The sequence below is a fragment of the Vicugna pacos genome, chromosome 27 (genome assembly GCF_048564905.1).
Source record: "Vicugna pacos chromosome 27, VicPac4, whole genome shotgun sequence".
NCBI classification, from domain to species: Eukaryota; Metazoa; Chordata; class Mammalia; order Artiodactyla; family Camelidae; genus Vicugna; species Vicugna pacos.
In genome coordinates, this window is record NC_133013.1 from 12739843 (window position 1) to 12760776 (window position 20934).

The window sequence follows — 20934 nt, forward strand, 5'->3', positions numbered from 1 at the left end:
GGGCCCAGAGTCTTATAAGTAAATATATTGCAATAAATTATGAAGCTATAACTTCAGGATAGTGAGTGAGAAGGGTTCTCTGGAAATGATTCTAAGATCTGTTTTTTATTTAAAATAAATTTTAAATTTATATGTGTGTTTTATATATGTGTTTTATATACAGTGGTTAGTATCTGCAAATCTTGAACTCCCAGTTTATCACTCCACCATTTCCCCTTCTCCCCACTAACCGTAAGTTTTTTTTCTATGTCTGTGATTCTGTCTCTGTTGTGTAAGTTCATTTGTGTCTTTTTTTGTTTAGATTCCACATATAAGTGCTATCACATGGTATTTTTCATTCTCTTTCTGGCTTACTTCACTTAGAATGATGATCTCCAGATCCATCCACGTTGCAGCAAAAGACATTATTTTATCCTTTTTTATGGCTGAGTAGTATTCTATTTTATATATGTATCCAGCCATCTTTATCCAGTCATCTGTTGATGGACATTTAGGTTGTTTCCATGTCTTGGCTATTGTAAATAGTGCTGCTATGAACACCGGGGTGCATGTATCTTTTTGAATTAGAGTTCCCTCTGGATATATGCCCAGGAGTGGGATTGCTGGAAACATTATGCTATACACCAGAAATTGACACAGCATTGTAAACTGACTATACTTCAATAAAAAGAATTAAAAGCAAAAAATTAATTAAATATAGAAGATTCAGTAGTATTTCACAAAGTTCCAATTTTAAATTTAATTTGCTGAAAAAAATACAGACTGATAGGTTGGAAACCAATTACTTAAAAAAATTTTATTTGCATGCTTTTTAATCGAAGTATAGTCAATTTACAATGTGGTGTCAATTTCTGGTGTACAGCACAATGCTTCAGTCATATAGGAACACACATATATTCACTTTCATATTCTTTTTCACCATAAGTTACTATGAGATATTGAATATAGTTCCCTGTGCTATACCGTAGAAACTTGTTGTTTATTCATTTTATATATAGTAGCGAGTATCTGCAAATCTCGAACCAATTACTTTTTTAAGGCCATGATAATGATAAATGCTCCTAGATCTAGTTTAAAAGAAATTTCTGGTCAGTGGACTGAGGGGATCTTTGTCATATGCTGACCTATTTTAGCATCTTTATTAATGATTTAGGAAAGAAAAGATATTCAGCATGAACATTTCAGATAATTTTTAAATGGAAAATATATATAGTATATATATATGTGTGTGTGTGTGTATGCATATATATATACACACACATTAGGGGTAATATGAAAAAGAAGAAATATTGTTCTTGTATGATAGGGGCTTTTTTCTACTCAGAGTCATAGCTAGTTACCACTTGTACTTCTAAATTCCCCAGGGCAGAAGTTGCTGCCTCTGAGAGTGTTGAAAACATAGTCAAGGGCAAGAGTTTCAGAGTTTGAGACAACAGGTGCCCGTGTCTCTCTCCTGGTGAGCTCAGCTCTGTCCAGAATCAGGTTCCACACCACAAGAGAACCTGTCCCTGGCCATTGATGTCTGACCCCGTTCTCAAAGTCAGAGATGGTGCCTCCCACTTATTACACCAGATTCTATTCCAGCAACCTCCAGTTTCTGCCTGGGCTCAGCCCAGCATGTGGTACGTAGGACATATAGGTGATTCATGCCTCGACTTAAAACCACCAATTCTTCAGTCTCCTGTAACTGTGCCAAGAATGTTCCACTCACCCCTGTTAACTTTTCTTTGCCGGAACACTTCTCTAGCCCTTTTGAGGGTAAAAATGCAAAAGAAACAAAAACAAACTCATGGTAAGCATTTATCGGGTAGATGCATACTGAATCAGTTATGCCAACTACTTACTATGCAGTCAAACAAATGATTTCATGTGTTTTCACTTTTCCAACCAGTTGTTTTGATCTAATAATGAAAATACATGAAGGGTAGAAGCTTGTATGTATTAAGGTAATGAATTAAAGGAATGGAAAACAAACTGAAATTTTAGGGGTTTGCAGCTCTAAAGACTAGCCTAATAAAACATTTCCCAGAGGAAAGCTGGATAAGAAGTGAAGGAGCCGAACTCTGGTGTGAGCAGGCTACGGACACTGGGCTCGTAGGAAAACACATCCTGTACCCGGAGGTTTCAAATGCAGCAAGAGACAAACTTCTCATGTTTTGCCTGAAAACACAGTTCTTGGGTTCTTGGTTGGAGTCTCTGGATCAATTTTGGGAGCTATGTGAAATTGCACAAAACTTATGAATATGTGTGTGTATGTGTCTATATATTGAAGGAGTCCAGAATATACTATTGGGACATAAAAATTATTTCGAGCTGAAGGCACTTGAGAATCAACAGATGAAGAATATTTTTTTTTCCCTTGAACTCCTTTATCTGACTAAAAGCAGAGCCTCCCAAAAGAACTCAGCTGTTTTAAATCCCCTCCGCAAGGGCAACCTGGGAAAGTTGACACATCACCAGGGCCAGTGAGACGGCACCACACCTAAAAAGACAGCACCGCAAAAGCATCCTATCCCCCATCCATCTGTTCTCCTAAGGGCCCGTCTCTTTTTCCTAGAAGTCATTTGTTTTCCCATGTGCCATTCCTCCCTTTTCCCCCTCCTAACAAGTCATTGGTCTTCCATTTCACATGCCCTTGTAATCCTTCCCTTCACCTGTTAAGATGGTGTGTAAGCCGCCAATTCTAACTGCTCCCTTTGAGTCACATTTCTTTGTGAACTCCCTTGGGCATATAGAGGAGTAAAATCTGTTATTTCTCTTGTACATCTGTTAGTTGGGTTTAATTCATGGGCCCCCAACTACTGAGCCTAGGAAGGTAAAGTTTTCCATCTCCATGATATAGACATATATGCACATATAATTGTATATACACACACTCTTATCTTGCTCTGTCATTTATATTTGTCTATATCTCTCATCTATCTGTATCACTTATCATCTATATTTGTCTATCTATCTGTCTATCTATCCACCTATCATCTACCTACCCATCCATCCATCCACCCACCCACCCACCCACCCACCAATCCATCCATCCATCCATCCATCTATCTATCTATCTATCTATCTATCTATCTATCTATCTATCTATCTATCTATTATTTCTTCCCATGGGAGAGAAGATACACAGTCCTCCTCAGAAACCAAAAAACAAACAAACAAAAATGTTCTGTCACTTTTTGCTCTATATGCTTTAATATGTGAAAAGGGAAAAAAAAACATGAATAACTCGTGTGAGATATGTGGTCCTAAGATACCAGGCTCAATGAACCTAAGTATAAAATGTACAGAGTTAATACTTGCTGGATCACTTTGGATCCTGAGGTTTTATGGGTCAGTTTGCTCACACAAAGCAGCTTTTTAATGCTTCAGTACGTGATCAGTTAGAAGTCATTTTTAGTACTCCTGCTAATAAAGATTTCTTTAAACTGATGATTGATTTGTGTTCAGATGAAACTGAGTATTCAAATGCAATAAGATTATGTAGGAACTTTCTGCTTTGGGTTTATTGTTTAAAATGACTCCCAACTCTTACACAATTTTAAATGTTGATTTAAATTGGTTCTCTCTTTTCTCATCTAAAACACTCAAGAGTGATTGGCCTCAGTTACTTTAATGATAAATTAGGGATAAAATTGTCATGCTTCATAGTTTTTGTTTTCTTTCCTTTCAGTAAACATGCAGACAATTACATGTCACACGTTTATAGCTCAGGGAGTTTCACAAAGTGAACAAGTTCATGCAATAAGAGTCCAAACTGAAACAACAGACCATTAACATTATCCCAGGAGCCCGCTCATAGACCCTTTTAGTCACTACACCCACAGCCTCCTGAATTCTAACACCATCTTTTGCCTGTTTTTGAACTTTGCATAAACGAAGTCATACACTGCAGTTATCTGTGCTTGCGTCTTGTTTCTCTTACTCAACATTGCTTGTGAAATGTGTCCATGTTGTTGCACAGGACACTAGTTTTTCATTTGGTATTCCATTGTAGAGTTACAACTTACTGACCAACTCAGAGGTTGATGCAGATGTATACGGAATTGTACAAGCAGAGCTGCTATGAATGTTCTTGGGTATGTCTTTAATTGGGCACATACATACCTACTGGTCATATACCTAGGAGTAAAACTGGGGAAGGCTCATAGGGTATGCATATGGTCAGCTTGAATAGATATTGCCAATGAGTTTTCCAAAGTGGTGGTACCAATTTACATACCCACCCACCTGCAAGTATGACAATTTTTTCCCCAACATCCTTGACAACACTTAATATTGACTTTTCCATTTCAGTTGTTCTGGCTATGTGCGGTTGTATCATTTTGTAATTTCACTTTGCAATTGCCCTATGACTTATGAGGTGGAGCACCTTGTTCTATACGTGCTGACCATTTGGATGGGTTCATTGGTACAGTGCCGGTTCAAGTCTTTTGCCCATTTTCCTACTTGGTTATCTGCCTTTTCATTGTAGAAATTCTTTATGTATCCTAGGTAAGAATTCTTCATGAGATTACATATAGAGGTCGCATACCTTCTCCCACTTTGCAGCTTAGCCTCACACTCTCTTAACCAGACCTTTCAAGGAAAGGATTCATCATAATGATCAATAATTTAACAATATCTTTCCTTTATGATTAGCATCTTGTCTCCAGTTTGAGAAATTGTTGCTTATCACATAGATATGAAAACATTTTCCTGTGCCTTTTTCTGAAATCTTTATTTTGCCTTCCACTTTAGGATCTGCAAATTCATATGTAATTAATTTTTGTAAATTGTATAAGGAAGAGATCAAGATTCATTGTACCCACATGGATAACAAAATGACTCAGTATCATTTTCCAAAGAGGTCTTTTCCCCACGCACTGCAAATATGTTACCTTTGACATAAATTAGGTCACAGGCTACCAAATATTTGTGGGTCTAATTCTGGTCTTTTGTGTTCTTTTCTTTGATCTGTCTACCCTTGTGCCAATATCACATTTTCTTACAATGGTTTTATAATACATCTGGATAATTGCTTAAATGAATCATCTGCAAGGTTGCTTTGATTATTCTTGAACTCTTGCATTCCCATATACATTTTAGAGTCAACTGATTCATTTCTGCAAAAAAAAAAACTCATAATTTTTATCAGCCTTACATTCAATCTATTGACATCTTAATATATTGAACTTCTAATCCATGAATCCCTTCAGTTATTTACTTTCTTCCTCTCATTAATTTTTTCAGTCCAGAGGTTTTTATATCTTTCATAATTTTACATCTATATTCATAAGGGATTTTAGTAAGCAATTTTCCATTCTTGTATCATCTTGTTGGGTTTTGGGATGAAGATTAGATTGGCCTCATAAAATGTATAGAAAAGTATAATCTTTTTTGTTATTTTCTGGGAGAGTTTGTATAAGATTGGTTGGTGTTTTTTTAAATAAGTATTTAGAGGAATATCATAGCAGCTTTTTAAAAAAATACATTAAATGGGCTATTACATCTAAAGGACTTAGGAAGTACCTGGCATTTGATAAGTGCTATAAATGTTAACTATTCTTAATGTGCTTGACTATCCATTTTCCCATGTAAATCATTACATTAAAATGCCAGAACAGAACGGCATGCGTTATATAAGGAGACCTATATAAAGAGGTAGCAAGCTTTAAGCCATTCTCTAGAAGTCACCCTTCAACTTTCATTTAATTATCAATTGACTACTCAGTATTTACAGAGACGATTTTATTTCAATCTTTCAACCATTCTGTTACCATAAAAGTTAGATTAATACTACAAAAAGGAGAGATGGGCTTTGACATACATGGTTTTAAGTAACGATATGGTTAACACCATCTCATACTCATGAAGAATTTTTTGTAGCTGATAAGTATACACTGAGTTCATGAGACATCTATTTTTTTTTTCTTACTCAAATCATCCTCTAGACCTTCTTCATTCCCAGTCTCTACCCTCTCTCTCCCTTCTCCTTCCAGTGGAACTTTTCAAAGTTTACCTCCATTCAGTCTCCATGTTCATACATCTGCTCATGTCTCAACCTAAATCTGGTTTCTATTCCTGCCACTCTGTTGAAATGACTTGTTGCCAGGGTCCCCCCAAAGTGCCATGTCATGAAGGTCATTATTCTGTCCTCAACCCATGTGATCACAGCAGCATTTAGCCCTGTCACCAACCTGCTTACTGGAAACGTGATCTGTCATTAAAATCCACAACAGCACATGCTTACTGCTTTTCTATTTAGTTCTATTTCTACTTACAGTCTTAGCTGACAGATCTTTACATGAGTGTTGAGTTCAATCTCTTGAAGCGTGTAGCGTCATGGCTCTTCCACGCCCTTAAACATCTCTCTCTCTCTCAACCTTACTGCATCTTCTTCTTTGAGCTCCATACATTCAGTCACCTCTTACACGTCCCCATTTGAAGGCTTCTCTAAAGCATCTCAAATGCAACACCATTGACAACTGGGCTCATGCAGTGCCTCCCATGGCTGTTCTTCTGATTCCTTTTCTCTGTAAAAGGCAACTAGCATTGTCCTAGACCCAGAGACAATAAGACTGAGAGCCCCCCTTGACTCTTCTCTCTCCCTCACCCACAGTCAAGCAAACTGTTAGGTCCTGCTCACTTTCTCTCTCAACCACCTCTCAATTTCACTTATATATTTCCTTTTTCCACTGCCATAATTTCAAAGTCCAGGCTGCCATCCGTTTACCAGGACCCTACAATTGGCTCTTCTCTGGACATTCATAATGGCTGGTCTACCCTCTGCAGCCAGAATGGTCTTTTTAAAAGCTGAAACTGAGAATGTCATGCCATTGCTAGAAAATATGTCTAATGTCTGGCTCTATCAAGGAAATGTTTTGTTCAGGTATATTATCAGCATTCAATATGTTGGTTAAATGATAGAATAAGAATCAAAAATTATTTTACCACCTACCGATAAATATGATCTTTCCCTTTGACATGTAGGTAAGGATTTCTCCAAATATAAAACATTGTTTAATTTTAAAAAGTCTCTAATTAACATGGCCAGAGCTTATAAATAATGTCACACAATATAAGCTATGCACTTAATGCCAGAAATTATTTCCTAGGATTGACATGTTCAGCCCTCTGTTCTGAGAATCACACATGAAAGGGCAGGAAAGAAATTCTCTATGAACAGGTCAGTTAATCACGTATTTTCAGAGTGTCTATTAGGTGCCAGATAGGATAGGCTCTATCCACTGGAAAAAAGAGGGAGTCAAGGCCTCTGGTAGCTATGAGCTATGGCAGAATACGGCAGACGCCAGAAGATGTATCAGAGGTGGGGGTGTAAGGAGAAGGGTGGGATCCAATCCAGCCAAGGAGTTAAGAAAGCCAATGTGGGCAGGAGACTTTGGAAAGTTTTGAAGGAGGGTAGAATTCATTTGGTTAGAAACTGGGAAGAAATATTTCAAGTGAAAAGAGTGGTCTGGATGAAGATTTGAGACAGGAGGGAAGGGGTAGGGCACAGCCATTAAAGGAATGACACAGCAATTAGCACCAAGACGGCAGAAACTTCAACTCCAATAAAATTTGTGGCCCAGGACAGCCGGAGATTGGACTCCCAGTAGACCTTTAGCTTCATTATACACTCATTGCAATATATTAGCATGGTAAGTGGCATTCCCACAGGTGCCATGACAGTTCCCAGGCTGACCATAAAAGGTCAAAAAGTGGGCAGTGGCCCAGTTCCTGGGAATCCCTGCCCCTTCCCCAAAGTAGTTGGTGTAATCCTTCCACTTGTTAGCACATGAAACTAGGAGTTCATAAAAACCAGCAACACTGCACCTCGTGGCCTCTTGCTCCTCTGCCTTCAGAGATGGCCCACGCTCTGTTTATGTGTCTACTTTTACTTTACACTAAGCACTCAACCCTGTACCTCATGGCCTCTCTCTAGCCTTCTGAGACAGTCTGCACTCTGTCTATGGTGTACATCTCTTTAAATGTACCTACTTTCACTCAACTATGGGTCGCACTTGAATTCTTTCCTGCATGAAGCTAAGGACCCCGACTTGGTGGGGTGCATCCCAGGGACCTCAACAGAGGCCTGGGACACAGCCATCCTCTCACTCCCCATTTTTCTGTATCAGATTGACATGGTAAAATGTAGTTGGCACCATTAGCTTGACTGGTGAAAGGTTACAGAGGCCTCAGCTTGGGCGGTAGCTTGAGTGACTGTGATCAGAAATGGACAAGATAAACAAACAAGGTAGTGTGTCAACACTGGATCCATCAGATTTTACGGGTTGGGAGATGGGGCAAAAACTACGAGGAACAAAGGAATGCCAAGGGCCTCCCAGCCCGTAAGATGTCTGTGCCAATAAGGGAAATAATGAAGCTAGAAGGAGACTATAGAGTTAGGGGTCCTGAACACACAGGGAGAGAGAACATTGAATTTCTGACCTGCTGAGTGGCGTGTGAGGTTGGAGAAGAGAACTGGGAGAGCTTGGCCAGACTTCAACATCCCTACTAAATTGTCTTCAACTATCACAATGTGAAACCATAATCCATAAATTCTGTCTAAAGCATCCCTAGCTCTTCCATACAAGTTTCTGATTACTTGTATGAATCTTAACATTTCACTTGTAGATAACACTCATTTTGAACATCCCGATGCCTTAATCAATTAACAATTGTTTTCCATGTACAGTTTATTAAAGGTTGATTGTGTCCTGCGCTTGCATCCCAGCTGCTGTCTGTGTCCTCAACTTAATGCTGAAAACCCCACTCGGGCTACAGAGGAAACAAGCCTAATGATGCCTTCTTGCCGGGCACATTATTTCATTTCGAAATTCTATAGCAAAAGAACAAAAATAAAGTATTGGTTCCACTTCTTTATAAATAAGGGGTTATTCTGTTGCTGAAGGTTTTCATTCAAATGACTGATCAGATCTCACGTGTCTGTTTAAAAATGTCTGACTTAGGTCGTTACAAAATGACAGACTATGATAAACTAGATGGTGGTTGGGAGTGAGACAATGAGGCATTGTTTACACAGAAGATTGAGTAACTGGTTTAACAAAAGAGGTTCTTGGGTATCTATTGTATGGACAACTAAGAGATTTACTGGAGCTTTTATAATTTCTGCAAGGTTCTTTTCCAGCCAGCTTCATTAACTTGAAGTAAATCAAATCATGCAGAAATCTGCTTCAGCCAGAAAGCAACCCGGGAAAAGAGAAAATGAAGAAAAACAGACACAGGATGATAAGGTTTAGAATCTTTGGCATTTTTCATAAACATTTTGTTGGAAGATTATTAAATTACAACCCAGAGAGAGAGGGGGGGAAGAAAAAGAAAAAAACATAGTGCAACTCACTATTAAATCAGATTTTTTTACCTCAACTTTTCTTTACAATACATATATTATTTTTATATATATATATATATATATATAAAACTGCACATACAAAGTATGTGTCAACAAAATACAGTCTTTACAACTTAAATATTATTAGAACAGAAAGATATCTGCATATAGTTTATATATGCCCCAAACTGGGAGTTTTACTTGGGGCGGGGAGTGTTGGTCACTGAAATGGCAGAGTCCGCAGGAATCAGATACACTCAAAGGGGGACTTTGAGATGTACGGGGTGGTACTTTTCAGGAATGGGGTTCTGAGATATATTTGTATTATGCATAGCTTATTTTGCTTAGGAATAAAAGATCATTTTGGACTGCTACAGTGTTTTTCCTTTCTTAAAAATGCAGGCAAACGAAGGGATTATGACAATCATAGAAGCAGCTACATACAAGGGTCCCTTGCCCCTCAGCCTTGATTTCTAAACACTTGAAGAATTCATTCATCTGTCTCCCTCCTTCTCTCTCTCAAGCTATGATACTGAGATTTTATTTGGGAACAAGCAAAAGGTAGTCAGAAGAAATGGTGATTTGAGGCAACCAAACACGTCATGGAACCTTCACGTTCTGGATGAATGATCCCTTGGGACCTTCCTGGGGCTGGCATCCAGCACCAAGCAGCTCACTGAAGTTTTATACCCAGGACTTTAGTCATCACAGCTGGAAGATCCCCAAAGATGGGGGCTAATCCTGGCACAGGATATAAAAAAAAAAATCAATTCACAATATACATTATTTGGGTAGATGCCATGGCTATCAAAGACTTTTTAACTCAGAGAAAAAAAAATTGACTCATGAACAGTCATCTGAAAGGAGTGTTGGGGTAGGGAGTGGAGAGAACTGAATCTTAATGAGAATCTGTAGGAGGTGTGAAAACAAGTTCAAAGTCGCACACAAATCTGAGTGTCCTCGTGGCTGTTCCCAAGGAGGGTGTTCAGACCCATGGAAGCTTTGCTTTATCTCCTATTTGAGAAGGGATGTGAGTCTTTCTCTGGATTGTTCCCCTCTGCTGGGCCGACTCAAGACGTAACCAGGACACCCCTACGTACAGACGGGCACAGATGGGAGTGTATCCGGGCACACGAAGCAGGGGGAGGACACAGAGAGGGTTCCCCACAGCAGGCATTTCAGAATGACACCACGGACACCACTGGATGCGAGAGGCCACTGGTCTGATCAACCAAACGTGGAACCGGGCGCCGGGGTCCCAAGGCGCCGTGTGTCCTAGAGAGCGCTGCGCTTCTTCCGAAGGGGGCTCTGGCTGCTGCCCTGCTTCAGCTCCGCGTACTGCACCTGTGAAAACACACAGACGGGGCGCGGGCGCTTGGGTAACCCGAGCTCGCCGCAGTGCGTTAATGGCTCCCCTAGGACACACCAAGGCAAAGGAAGGAAGGTTCAAAGGTAATGAATCATTTTCCAAACACAGGACCAGGGAGGGATTAATTGCAGGAAGGATTTGAGAAGTCATGCATCATTTCTTGAAACCAAAATATTAAAAGCAGATTTTTCTAATGAGATGCATAGGTTTCTACCTGCTCTCGGGCACTGCTACATGATTTCAGTTTTGTGTGTGCCCGTGTTCGACCAGAAATCAGCCTAAGAGCGGCCTCATGGGAATGTTTATCTTAGTATATGATACAGCCACTGACTAAGAATTACTCATTTAAAAATATCTAAAATCTCGGGGAAAAAAAATCTCTGCAAATTATATACATTTATTTTGCCAGAGAGGGGGAAAACATGTTGAAATTGATACTGGCCCCAGACGAATATAGATTTCTCTTAAAACCGAACTTCATTTACAATGTAATGGCTAAAACATCTGTGACAAATATGAGCACATGGGGAGTCGACTGTGTCATCAGAAAGTGCTCTTGGAGATATGCACAAGACCTCACTAGCTTCCTGGGTATCTTCCTCGAACGCTCTTTTGCTGTAGTGCTCTGTATTCATGCCAACTCCAACTGGATGACCTCGCTGAGGGCTGGTACCCGAACTGTGCACAGACAATCCTTGGGGGGTGGGAGGCGGGGCTTGATGGTAATTTCCGTTCTTCAGGGATGCGGGCACAAACTCACACTTGGACTCAAGTGATGGTACGCTGCAATCATATTGCTTTGGCCTGGGGGTTTTGATAGGCTGATGGTGGAATGGCTTTATTTCAAGTATTGGGTTACAGACCACATGTGCTCACTATTTTGAGGGTTTGTGCCAAACTCCCCGAGGACATCCTACCCCATCGAGCTACACTTGGTCAAAAGCAGATCCATGAAAAAAAAGGCATGCTTTCCTTAGTGTGTTTTGTGAAGGTCCCCTGGGGGAGCCGGGATGACATACCTGTCAATCTTCAATGCAAAACAAACAGGGGCCAAGTTACTATTTTATAATTGCGCGACGCAGTGTTCACCGGTAAATTCCTATCTACAGAATGCATTTTAATAGATAATGATATCATAAAATGAGGGTGAGAGGGAAAAAGCATCACAGTGTCAGTTTTAATCTCCAGAACTTGGAATGACAGGGAAAGAAACTCTGGAGCCTTTTCAGCCCTACATCTCTGAAATCCACCCGGAGCGGCCAGGGAACGAATTATGGTCCAGGGGCCTAAAGGTGAAATGGGTATTTGATTTGAGATTCTCTCGGACAATAAAAGATTGTGTCTTTGATCATCGTGATGCTATTTCATGTCACGGTCTCCCCACCTACCTATTCTATGATCTCTCCCCTCCACTAGAGAAATCAGTGCCCGCCCGCCCTCCTCTGGATCTGCCTGAGCTCGGCTGCTCGAAGGACTTTCTGATATTGTTGTCTTGGTTAATCTCTCTGTATCCACAGAAATGGGACCCCGCCGGACTAAGTGACCATTACCTGGGAATAACGCTTCTGATTGATCTCAAATTATTTCATGCCGTCTCTGCCTCTATGTGTGTGAGAACCAGCAGGGGCTGTGTCCTCAGCAGCTCTTAGTCTTCAGAGGGGAAGGATACGAGGGAGGCTCAGGAGATCATCGGGGCCAAGGAGGATAAAAAGAATAATCCTCTTGCCCCCTAGCTTCCCGCAAAACGCCCCCCATCCGGAAGAGGAGGAGGTCAGCGCGCCTCCGCTCTCCCACTCCCTGAGCTCATCTCATCCTCTTCAGGGAAGCCAGCAATCCGAAAAGGGACAAACATCCCTGCACCGGAGCCTCGCAGTGTGACTTCCAGATCATTCTTAAGTAGCTCTTTCTCAGGATAATTTTCCCCCATCATCTCATGCGTCCGACAAAGGTTTTTTTTTCACACCACCTCTCTGTAAGCCAGGCCTCTGTAAGGATTTTCTGATTCGTTATCTCAGTCACTCACAGAAGAACCGCCCTGGCGCCGGGGCTGGCCAGGCTTCCGTGATGAGGCCCCCCCCTGGTGGCGACCGTTCATTACTCATTACGTACCTTTTGAACATCAGACGGTACCCGGGAGAGGAAGTCTAGTAGCTCGTTATTGTCAATGGCATAGGGATTTCGAAGCTTCTTCGTGAACTTATTTATGCCTGAAAAACAGAAATACCGCGTGATCTCTTTGTCTGTCTGTCTGTCGGTTGGTCTGTTGGTTGGTCTGTTGATCTATCCATCTTATCTAGCTTTAAAAACTCACCTGACTGGCGGGGGGGATGTCTTCGCAAGTACAAATTAGTGTGAAAACAATTACTGGACCTCAAGTCATGCACATGACGCTGTCATGTGGAATCATTCACAAATGCCTTTTTCTTGGAGGAAGGAAGAGGGGGGACTGATGGAGAGGGGCTCTGCCTTCTTCAGCTGTGAAAATCCCATTACAGTCCCAGCAGCAGGGTGGCCGAAACCCACACGAAAACCGTGGCACTCATTGGTTTTTTGGACCATGCTGATTAACAGCCTCCTCTGCTAGGAGAACGAGTGTCCCAAATGGGAAAAGGCCTTCATTAGCCCAAACAAGTCTCTGCTTGGGAGCGCTGGACCAAATGGAGCAGTGGGAGGCGGGGGGGCGGGAGCTGTTTTTTTGTTGTTAAAAAGAACCTGCAGAAATCTGTCTCCCCCCTTCCAACTCATTTTCACAGGTTTCTCTTCTCTCGCTGCAGAACAGAACTTAACATGTTGATTGTACTTTGATGCTGCAGGAAAACTGTGAAAAGTTATTATTGGAAAATTATCTGACTATGGTTGCTAACTTAATTTATGGACCGCGGCACTGGGGTGTGGGTGTGGCTGGGAACCAGAGTCCATCTGTGCTGATTTAGGACAATGGTCATTAGAAGGGGCTGTGATGTTCAAGTTGTCCTTGGTAGCTGCACCTTGGGCGGGTGGGCACGTCCAGACGAGCTCTGCCCATGGTTTCCTGCTCAGAGGGAGGTGCTTCTGCACCAGCTTGTGTCTCCAATTCTGCTCTTCAGAGCTCCTTGGAGGCGTGTGCCTGTATCCAGAGCTCATAAACTGTGGTCTTTCAATCAAATGTCTACCCTTTCTTGGGTCAATTTTTAGAAGCAGAAAGTCGAGGTGGCCATCTGAAGTCTGGCCACAGGGTGCTTGTTTAACAAGGACTGTATCTGAAGCCCCTGTCAACCCCCATGATGCTAAATGGATGCCCACCTTGGTTGTAACCTTGACTGGCTCTTACTCTGAAGTCAGGGTAACACTTAACTGTTCAACAGTCCACGAGACAAACACAAGGCTGGATGTTTTTCTTCTCTCATTAAATGCCATTTTGCTTTAATCTAAGAGCTAGACTTCCTGCGTGCCGTTACACCTGACACGATGCCAACCCCCCAGTCATCTCTTTAGGGAGGGTCACATTTACATCTGCTTTGCACATGGGAGCTGGCCATGCTCAGAAGGCAGGGGTGGCCGGCCGACTGGCCTGGGGAAGACTTCCTGCACATGATCTCCTTGCTCCCAAGTCCAAGCCACTCTGCACCCCTTGTCCCTTTACCCTCCACCGCCTGCTTCGTGTTTCTAGCTACAATTTTCCCCAGGGTTCCTTTAAACTCAAATACTCTCGCTGTGTTATTCTGAAGACATTTAATTGTAGCATGGGCTTTTTGGCGAAAGGAAACAGACAAGGCAAAATGATGGTGGGAGACAAAGCCACACTGAGAAAAGATATATCTTCTATTGTTAATTATATACAGTGTGCGCATCTGGAGCCTTTACAATGAACAGCAAGGCAGGGATAATATCACAGCCGATCAAAACACTGCATTCTTAGTCACTGAGAAGACTAGAAACCTGCACATAGCTCAAATGCACCACTAAGGGCAGAAGTACGCGCCCCGACACTCTGTGCTTGAAAATCTTTGCTAGAAAATAAGGAACTCAGATTGCGTGCTTTAAAAGCACATTTTATTTAATTTTTTTAAAGGTGTCACAGGCTCAAATGTTGGTACTTCCACCAAATTATCTACAGTGTAGTCCGAGAGCTAACAGGAGAATCAGAGATTCCTTGGCTGTCTTTAAGGGCAACGGGGCAAGGAACAAGGGTTTGGAAACAAGAGTAGCTGGGTCCCAGTTTTGGCTTCACCGTGTATTATGAGCTGTGTAGTTTCAGACAAATCACTTAACCTTCCTGTGCCTCAGATTTCTTATATTCCTATCTGAATAATGAAACATGCCCTATTTGGTTCCTTGGGTTGATGGGAGAATCCCATTGGACAAGGCAGGCAAGAGGATTCTATTATCTGAAATTCCCCGACGGGGAAGGGGGCTACCACCATTACCGCAGATGTCGATCAGCCAAGGAACAATGGAGGCGATGATGGAGAAGTCTTTCTACTATCAGGGATGTGATCATACATCTGCAAGTTATGGCTTTCTCCAGTAGTGTGCTAGACAAACCTTTAGATTTTTTTAACCTCAATCATACAGATAGACAGAAAGCATATCTGTTGTGAATTTAATCTTTTTTAGTGGAAAAAAAAAGAAGGAAAAAGTAAGTGGGATTTAAATACCACGGGATTAACATTTGGGAAAGACACTATCATTTCATGATCACAGATCAAATAGATCAGTGGCTTGGAAAGAGCCCTCCAGTTTAAAACAAAATCACCTGGATAAAGGGAGAGGAAAGATCGCATGGCTGCTTTGCACATATGATCACTAGGGAACAATCACTTGAAACTGAATTACAATATTATTTTTCAGGTGCTTCTATGAGGGACTGGCATGTAGCCCTGACTGCAATATATTGGTGGGGTGGGTGAGACACTCAAACACTGAGCGTCTTCCTTGTAAGATATATTGTGCCATCAAATGAAGACATAAAATTAAATAAGTCATAGTTCCTTTTCAAGAGGCTCAAAATCTGGTTTGGGGAGTTCATAGGTACCTGGGAAAAACAAAAGAGGCTCAGATCATAACTGAAAAACCATAATTAGAGCAGCCACAATGAACAGAATGGAGGGAGCGTGGGAAACCTCACAAAAGGGACAGAGAAAACTCAGTGGGATCTAATCCTAAAACGTGCCTTGCCTCCTAGAAATACACACCTCAAATAAGTGACCAAAATTCAGCAGATACAGATTCCTAAAGAAAATTCCAGATAGCCCTCTTAGATCACCCCTAACTTAATTATCAAATATTATGCTCCCAAGTAAGAGCAGTGGTGGGCTCAAAAAATGCCATCTATGTAGAACACAGGTAAAAAATATTTCCAAGATCTATCAAAGATCTATTACCTATACATAGTTGTACTAGGAATTACATAGTTAGAGGAAAGAAAGTATCTCACCCTAAAAACCTTACAATGAAGCTGGTGAGTCAAGGATTATTTCCCATGGCCATGATGAAATTAGGTTTTTACAGGTTTATGTTAAATAATTGTGATATTCAACAACAGTATAAAAGTGCTATTCGGGTATCAGGAATAGGGAAATACACAACATCGAGTTAAGTAACTTTTTCCAAAGGGTTAAAAACATTGAACAAAATATTTAAGGATCTTACCCATCACTTTTAGGCTGCAGTGAAAATGAGTTAAGTAACTTAGAATAAGAAACAGTCTTCCGATCCTCAGTAAGGTTAAAAGGAACACTAGACATTTAAGATGTATAAAGTTACCTTCTTCTAAATGATAAATTCTCTGCCAAGAATATAATCACGTAAGAGATGTGCAAAGGAAGGTCCCGGATCCGTGCTCGCTTATAACTAACTTGTCTTGGAAGAGAGTAAGTCCTGATAGGATCGCAGAGTATGTACCATGATGGTATGGCGGGTTTTACATGATGAGATGAGGCAATAGATCATGTGATGGTCAAGGCTTTTGACTACATTATCTATTGTAAGCTCATCAACAAACTATAAACCTGTGTCTAGCACATAAAACTGAGGAACTGGACCCAGAAGAATATAAAGCTCGAAGGCTTACTTTCAGCCCAGGAGAGCATAATATATTAATTATGCTATTTAACAATTTCATGCATAAGCTGAACAATAAATTAGAACATAGTCTCACTAGGTAGATGCAAAAAGTTGGTGTTGAAAAGCTGCCAAGACGAGGAGTCAAGGGGACTTGGGTTCAGATGGAAGGGGGATTGGAATCCCAAAATCGACAAAGGAAGAAACATAGTACAGTCTTCTTTGTGGAGGACGAAACGCAGAAAAGCAAGTCAAGGTAAGTCCTGGAATGATGACAAAATCATGGGCAACAGGGTGCAACATGCCATCGGTTCACACAAACTTAAAAAGGAACAAAACACTGGCTAAATGATTGTAGTTCTGAGTCATGTCCTTGTTAGAGTGAGACAAGAGTTTTAAGATCTGTGTTTTAAATGTGATCAGTAAATGGACCGAGAAACTAAAACTTTATGAAAAACGAGAAAGAATGAGATTATTCAGGCTCTACAGATAACATTCAGTGTATGCGTATTCAGGGAAAGGCTTTTACAAAATCTGCATTCCTTCTTAATCAATGGGCCCCGGGAAAGCTCCAAGTTCTCGTTCCTAAGGGTCAAAAATGGACCAATGTGCTGAACTGCAAAACACAACAGAGAGGCAAAACTAAGCACCAATAGGTGAGGGCTTTCCCCAACAGTGAGAGTCATCAAGTGTTAAAATGAACCCCTGAAGAGTGAGCTAGAATGTCTTTTCCTTTCCTTCCCTTGGGCTCACTACCAAGGAGACAGACTTGATGTAACAGGATTTTCACCCCCTGGACAAAATCAAAGATGAATGGATTATGCTCTCTCAAAATCATTCCACTTCTGAAAGGTTATGAGTTATTCTACTTTTCCCATGACTTTTCCCATTTCTGCATGTCTAGGTTTGGCCTTTGTCAGCAGGATTCTATCCTTGTGGGTTCTCTCTGAAAAGGGTCTACATTTAATGGTTTCAGGAATATTACACCATTTTTTTTCCCCTGGACATCTGCAGGCTCCCAGCTTTTGCTTAAAGATGAGCGCATCTCAACCCAGTCGCGTGTCTTTGGCGCTTCTCTGAACCTCTTAACATCTGAAGATCCCTTGAAGTGACTGTCGCTGAGAACACGGCAGCAGTGGCAGGAGCCAAGCAACGGAAAACCAGGACTAATAGATTCTTACGGGGAAGGGCTGACGGCTTCTCCAATTAATTTACTGCAGCACACTCTCCTTGTATCAACCCGGAGCCCACCCAGCGGCAGACACAAATATTCACAAAGCTGCTGGTAATTCTTCCAATCGCTAGTGCAAGTAGTAAATCAAGTCCTGGAATTTATTTCCAGTTTGCCATTTGTGTTTCTACTTTTTTAAAGCGGCTGAAATGAACTTGAGATGGGCATACCACTTCCCCTGGCAAATAACAGCTTTCTTTCCTTCCAGGCGCTGGTTAGGCAATGCCCCTCCCTTACACCTCACGGCTTCTGGATTTCAGTATTGAGCGAGGTTAGTTTTTTTCCTTCCAGGGGAGGTGAAGTGTCAGGGGCAGCCTAGCAGTGGCTAGATCTACTTTTACGTAACTGACAGGGCAAGACGCAGGTGTTTGCTCACTGTCTGAATAACAGTGCTCCCTCAGAGTTACTGGGCCTCAGCAGTTTATTATTCAAGAGTATTTATGACTCCGAAAGCCCAAAGGGGAACAGCATGAACAATCAGATTTTTATTTGATTGCAATTATGTAAGAGGCCTATAAATATCTAGGCTGATTGTTCATGCAACTGGCCTTTGCAGGGAGGTCCTGGAAGTTTTTGTTCCCCAAATGCTTTCCTTAATCTCATGTTTAATTGCCAACAAGAGCACATTTAAAGTTTATAGCCGCACTTTAAAAATGAGTAATTGGTTCTTACCTGGAATTGATTGCTAGCCAAAGGACCATGCCAAACTTACCCCAGATTAAAACGATGTACCGGAGCGGAATGAAATACAAAGTGATGGTGGCAACTGCCAGTATCAAACAGGCCAGGAATGAGAGGAATGGGACCGTCCAGTTAAATGTGCTGTGGACAAACCACATAAATGTCATTTTCTCTGACGCTCCAGGACCGCAGAATATTCATCTTGTCATGTTTATTTCTTAGTTAGACAAATGAGAAAGGGCTACTGGAAAAGTTTCTCTAAAAACCTGGAGGTAAAAGGCTGCCAAATGGATGGGGCCCTGGAAGAACCTTCTTGGGGAGAAGATCACAAGACCAATTGCCATTCCAACCCGTCAGAATCTTGGTGACTCTGCTTTCCCGGAACCGACAGTTCCAAGGAGGAGACTTTGGCGCTCAGAAGTGATTTAAAAGGGCAGTGTTGTCACGATGGCTCCGTGCACACAGATCTTCAAAACTAAAGGCCAGTTAGGTCATTTCAAAGTCAGTACTTCCCTCTCAATTAACACACGGTTGCCAGTAAATATTCAGACAAGGGAGGATATTATTACAGTGCTTCGGTGCTTTGGGGGTTTTCTAATATCTTATATTTAGAATTTTCAGACTCATTTATTCCAGAAGGTTAATGATGCTTTGAAGTAGATGGGGGAGCATCTGACTACAAACCATGACACCCCCAACGCACAGACAATGAAGGTACTACTGCTGAGTATTATTTCCACGGGACCCGTGGCTTCTTTTGTTCTATCTATTGGCTGCTTGGACCCAAGTGGGAATGAAGATCTAGAACATGGGGTGTGGAATTCAATGTACCGTGGACATCCTTGCACAACCCTAGAAAATGATGCTGTAAACCCACGATGGCCCAATGAGAGCTCTCAGGGCCTGGAGTACTTCCTCCTGGCCTTCATTGCACTTCCATTGCCTGCTGACCCTTTCTTTGCCTTGTGCTAGGAATACAGAGAGGTGAAAGATCTACTTCTGTTGTCTTTTTCTGGGGTCGGGGACAGTGCTGGGGGATTCTGGGAGAGCAGCCTGCAAGAGTCACTGGGCACCTTGTATATGCCGTGGCCCTAACATTTGTTTTATATATTTAGATTGTAACGCTCACAATTATTCTTCCTTTTATAGATGAGCAAATCGTGGCTGAGAGAGAGCATCTTGTTGGTGTAAATAATCACAACTGCATCAACAGTATGAGGAACCCTCGCCTTCCTATTAGAGATTGTTATTAATATGGTTAATCTTTGCCTACGCAGAGGTACAATACTATATACGTATGTGTGTATTTAATTTCTCACTTCTTGGAGTAAGAAGCAGCTTTTAACAAATTTAAGATGCTTGTTGGTCATTTAAATGTGTTTCTCAGTGAGATCTAGCTTATTTCCTTGCCAGGGGCCACTACTTAGGAAGGTGCTTAAGAAAACCGATTTATAGGTAAACTGGCCAGTGTGTGAGTTCAGGCCCTATCTCTACAAAAGCTGAGTGACTACAGGAAAGGGTTTTAATCAATCTGAACAATAATTCCTTCTCTACAGAACAGGGTTAATAATAATACCTGTAGCACAGAGCTTTGCTAGAATTAAACAGGAACTTGCATTTAAAATAGCTGTTTCTAACACACTGTAAAAACTCAAAAAAAAAAGTTACGAATTTACTATTTGTCTACTTTCCTTTGAGCTGTGTTGCTTGACTTTTTCCTCAAATAAAATGTCTTTGGATGCTAAAGTAATCAGTCTGTTGTCATATTGGCTACACACATTTTTCCAGTTTGTTGCTTTCTTGTCTTTTTAAAAAAAATCTACTTGACAATATTTTAAAGATAAAAATTATATGCTTTACATGAGCAAATGTATCAATTGTTTCTTTGTTGATTTCTAGATTTGGTATTGCTTGTCAAGCCCCCCCCCCAAGCCCAGTGACTTGACAGCAGGAACTTGAATAATCAGTATTTCTTCCACTCCTTTATCATCCTGTTTTCTGTTATTCTAAATTCCTACATATATGTAGGTCTACTCATGACTACTCCCTTCCACAGTAGGGCATATAGTGGAATTTTTTAGTGCGCAACTTCACAGTATTTGTGAAAACGTGACAGACTCCACAATTGCCCCAGCTGTGCCACGGCAATAAATTTAACTCGCAAGTATCTTTACACAAGGAGGGATGGTACGTGAATGATGCAGTATGGTTTGTAGTAGTTAAAAAAGGAAACAGCCTCTTGTTAATAAGACAATAGCTAAATAAAATGAATATCTA

General features: G+C 41.2%; 1 protein-coding gene across 4 annotated transcripts in view; it reads right to left on the minus strand.

Annotated features, from left to right (window-relative positions):
• Window positions 1-5768: 5768 nt before the first annotated feature.
• Window positions 5769-20934, minus strand: part of MCTP2 (multiple C2 and transmembrane domain containing 2) — a 196693-nt gene continuing 181527 nt past the window's right edge. For 2 of the 4 annotated variants that reach the window (XM_072950715.1, XM_072950716.1), the window contains 3 exons: window positions 18689-18798; window positions 12813-12910; window positions 5771-10678 (listed from right to left, as the gene is read on the minus strand). In XM_072950715.1, coding sequence (XP_072806816.1) covers window positions 10610-10678; window positions 12813-12910; window positions 18689-18798 — 277 coding nt within the window. In that variant the 3' untranslated portion in view covers window positions 5771-10609. Of the gene's footprint in view, window positions 10679-12812; window positions 12911-18688; window positions 18799-20934 lie in introns of all 4 variants that reach the window. The other 2 variants (XM_015234423.3, XM_072950717.1) reach the window with 2 other exon arrangements.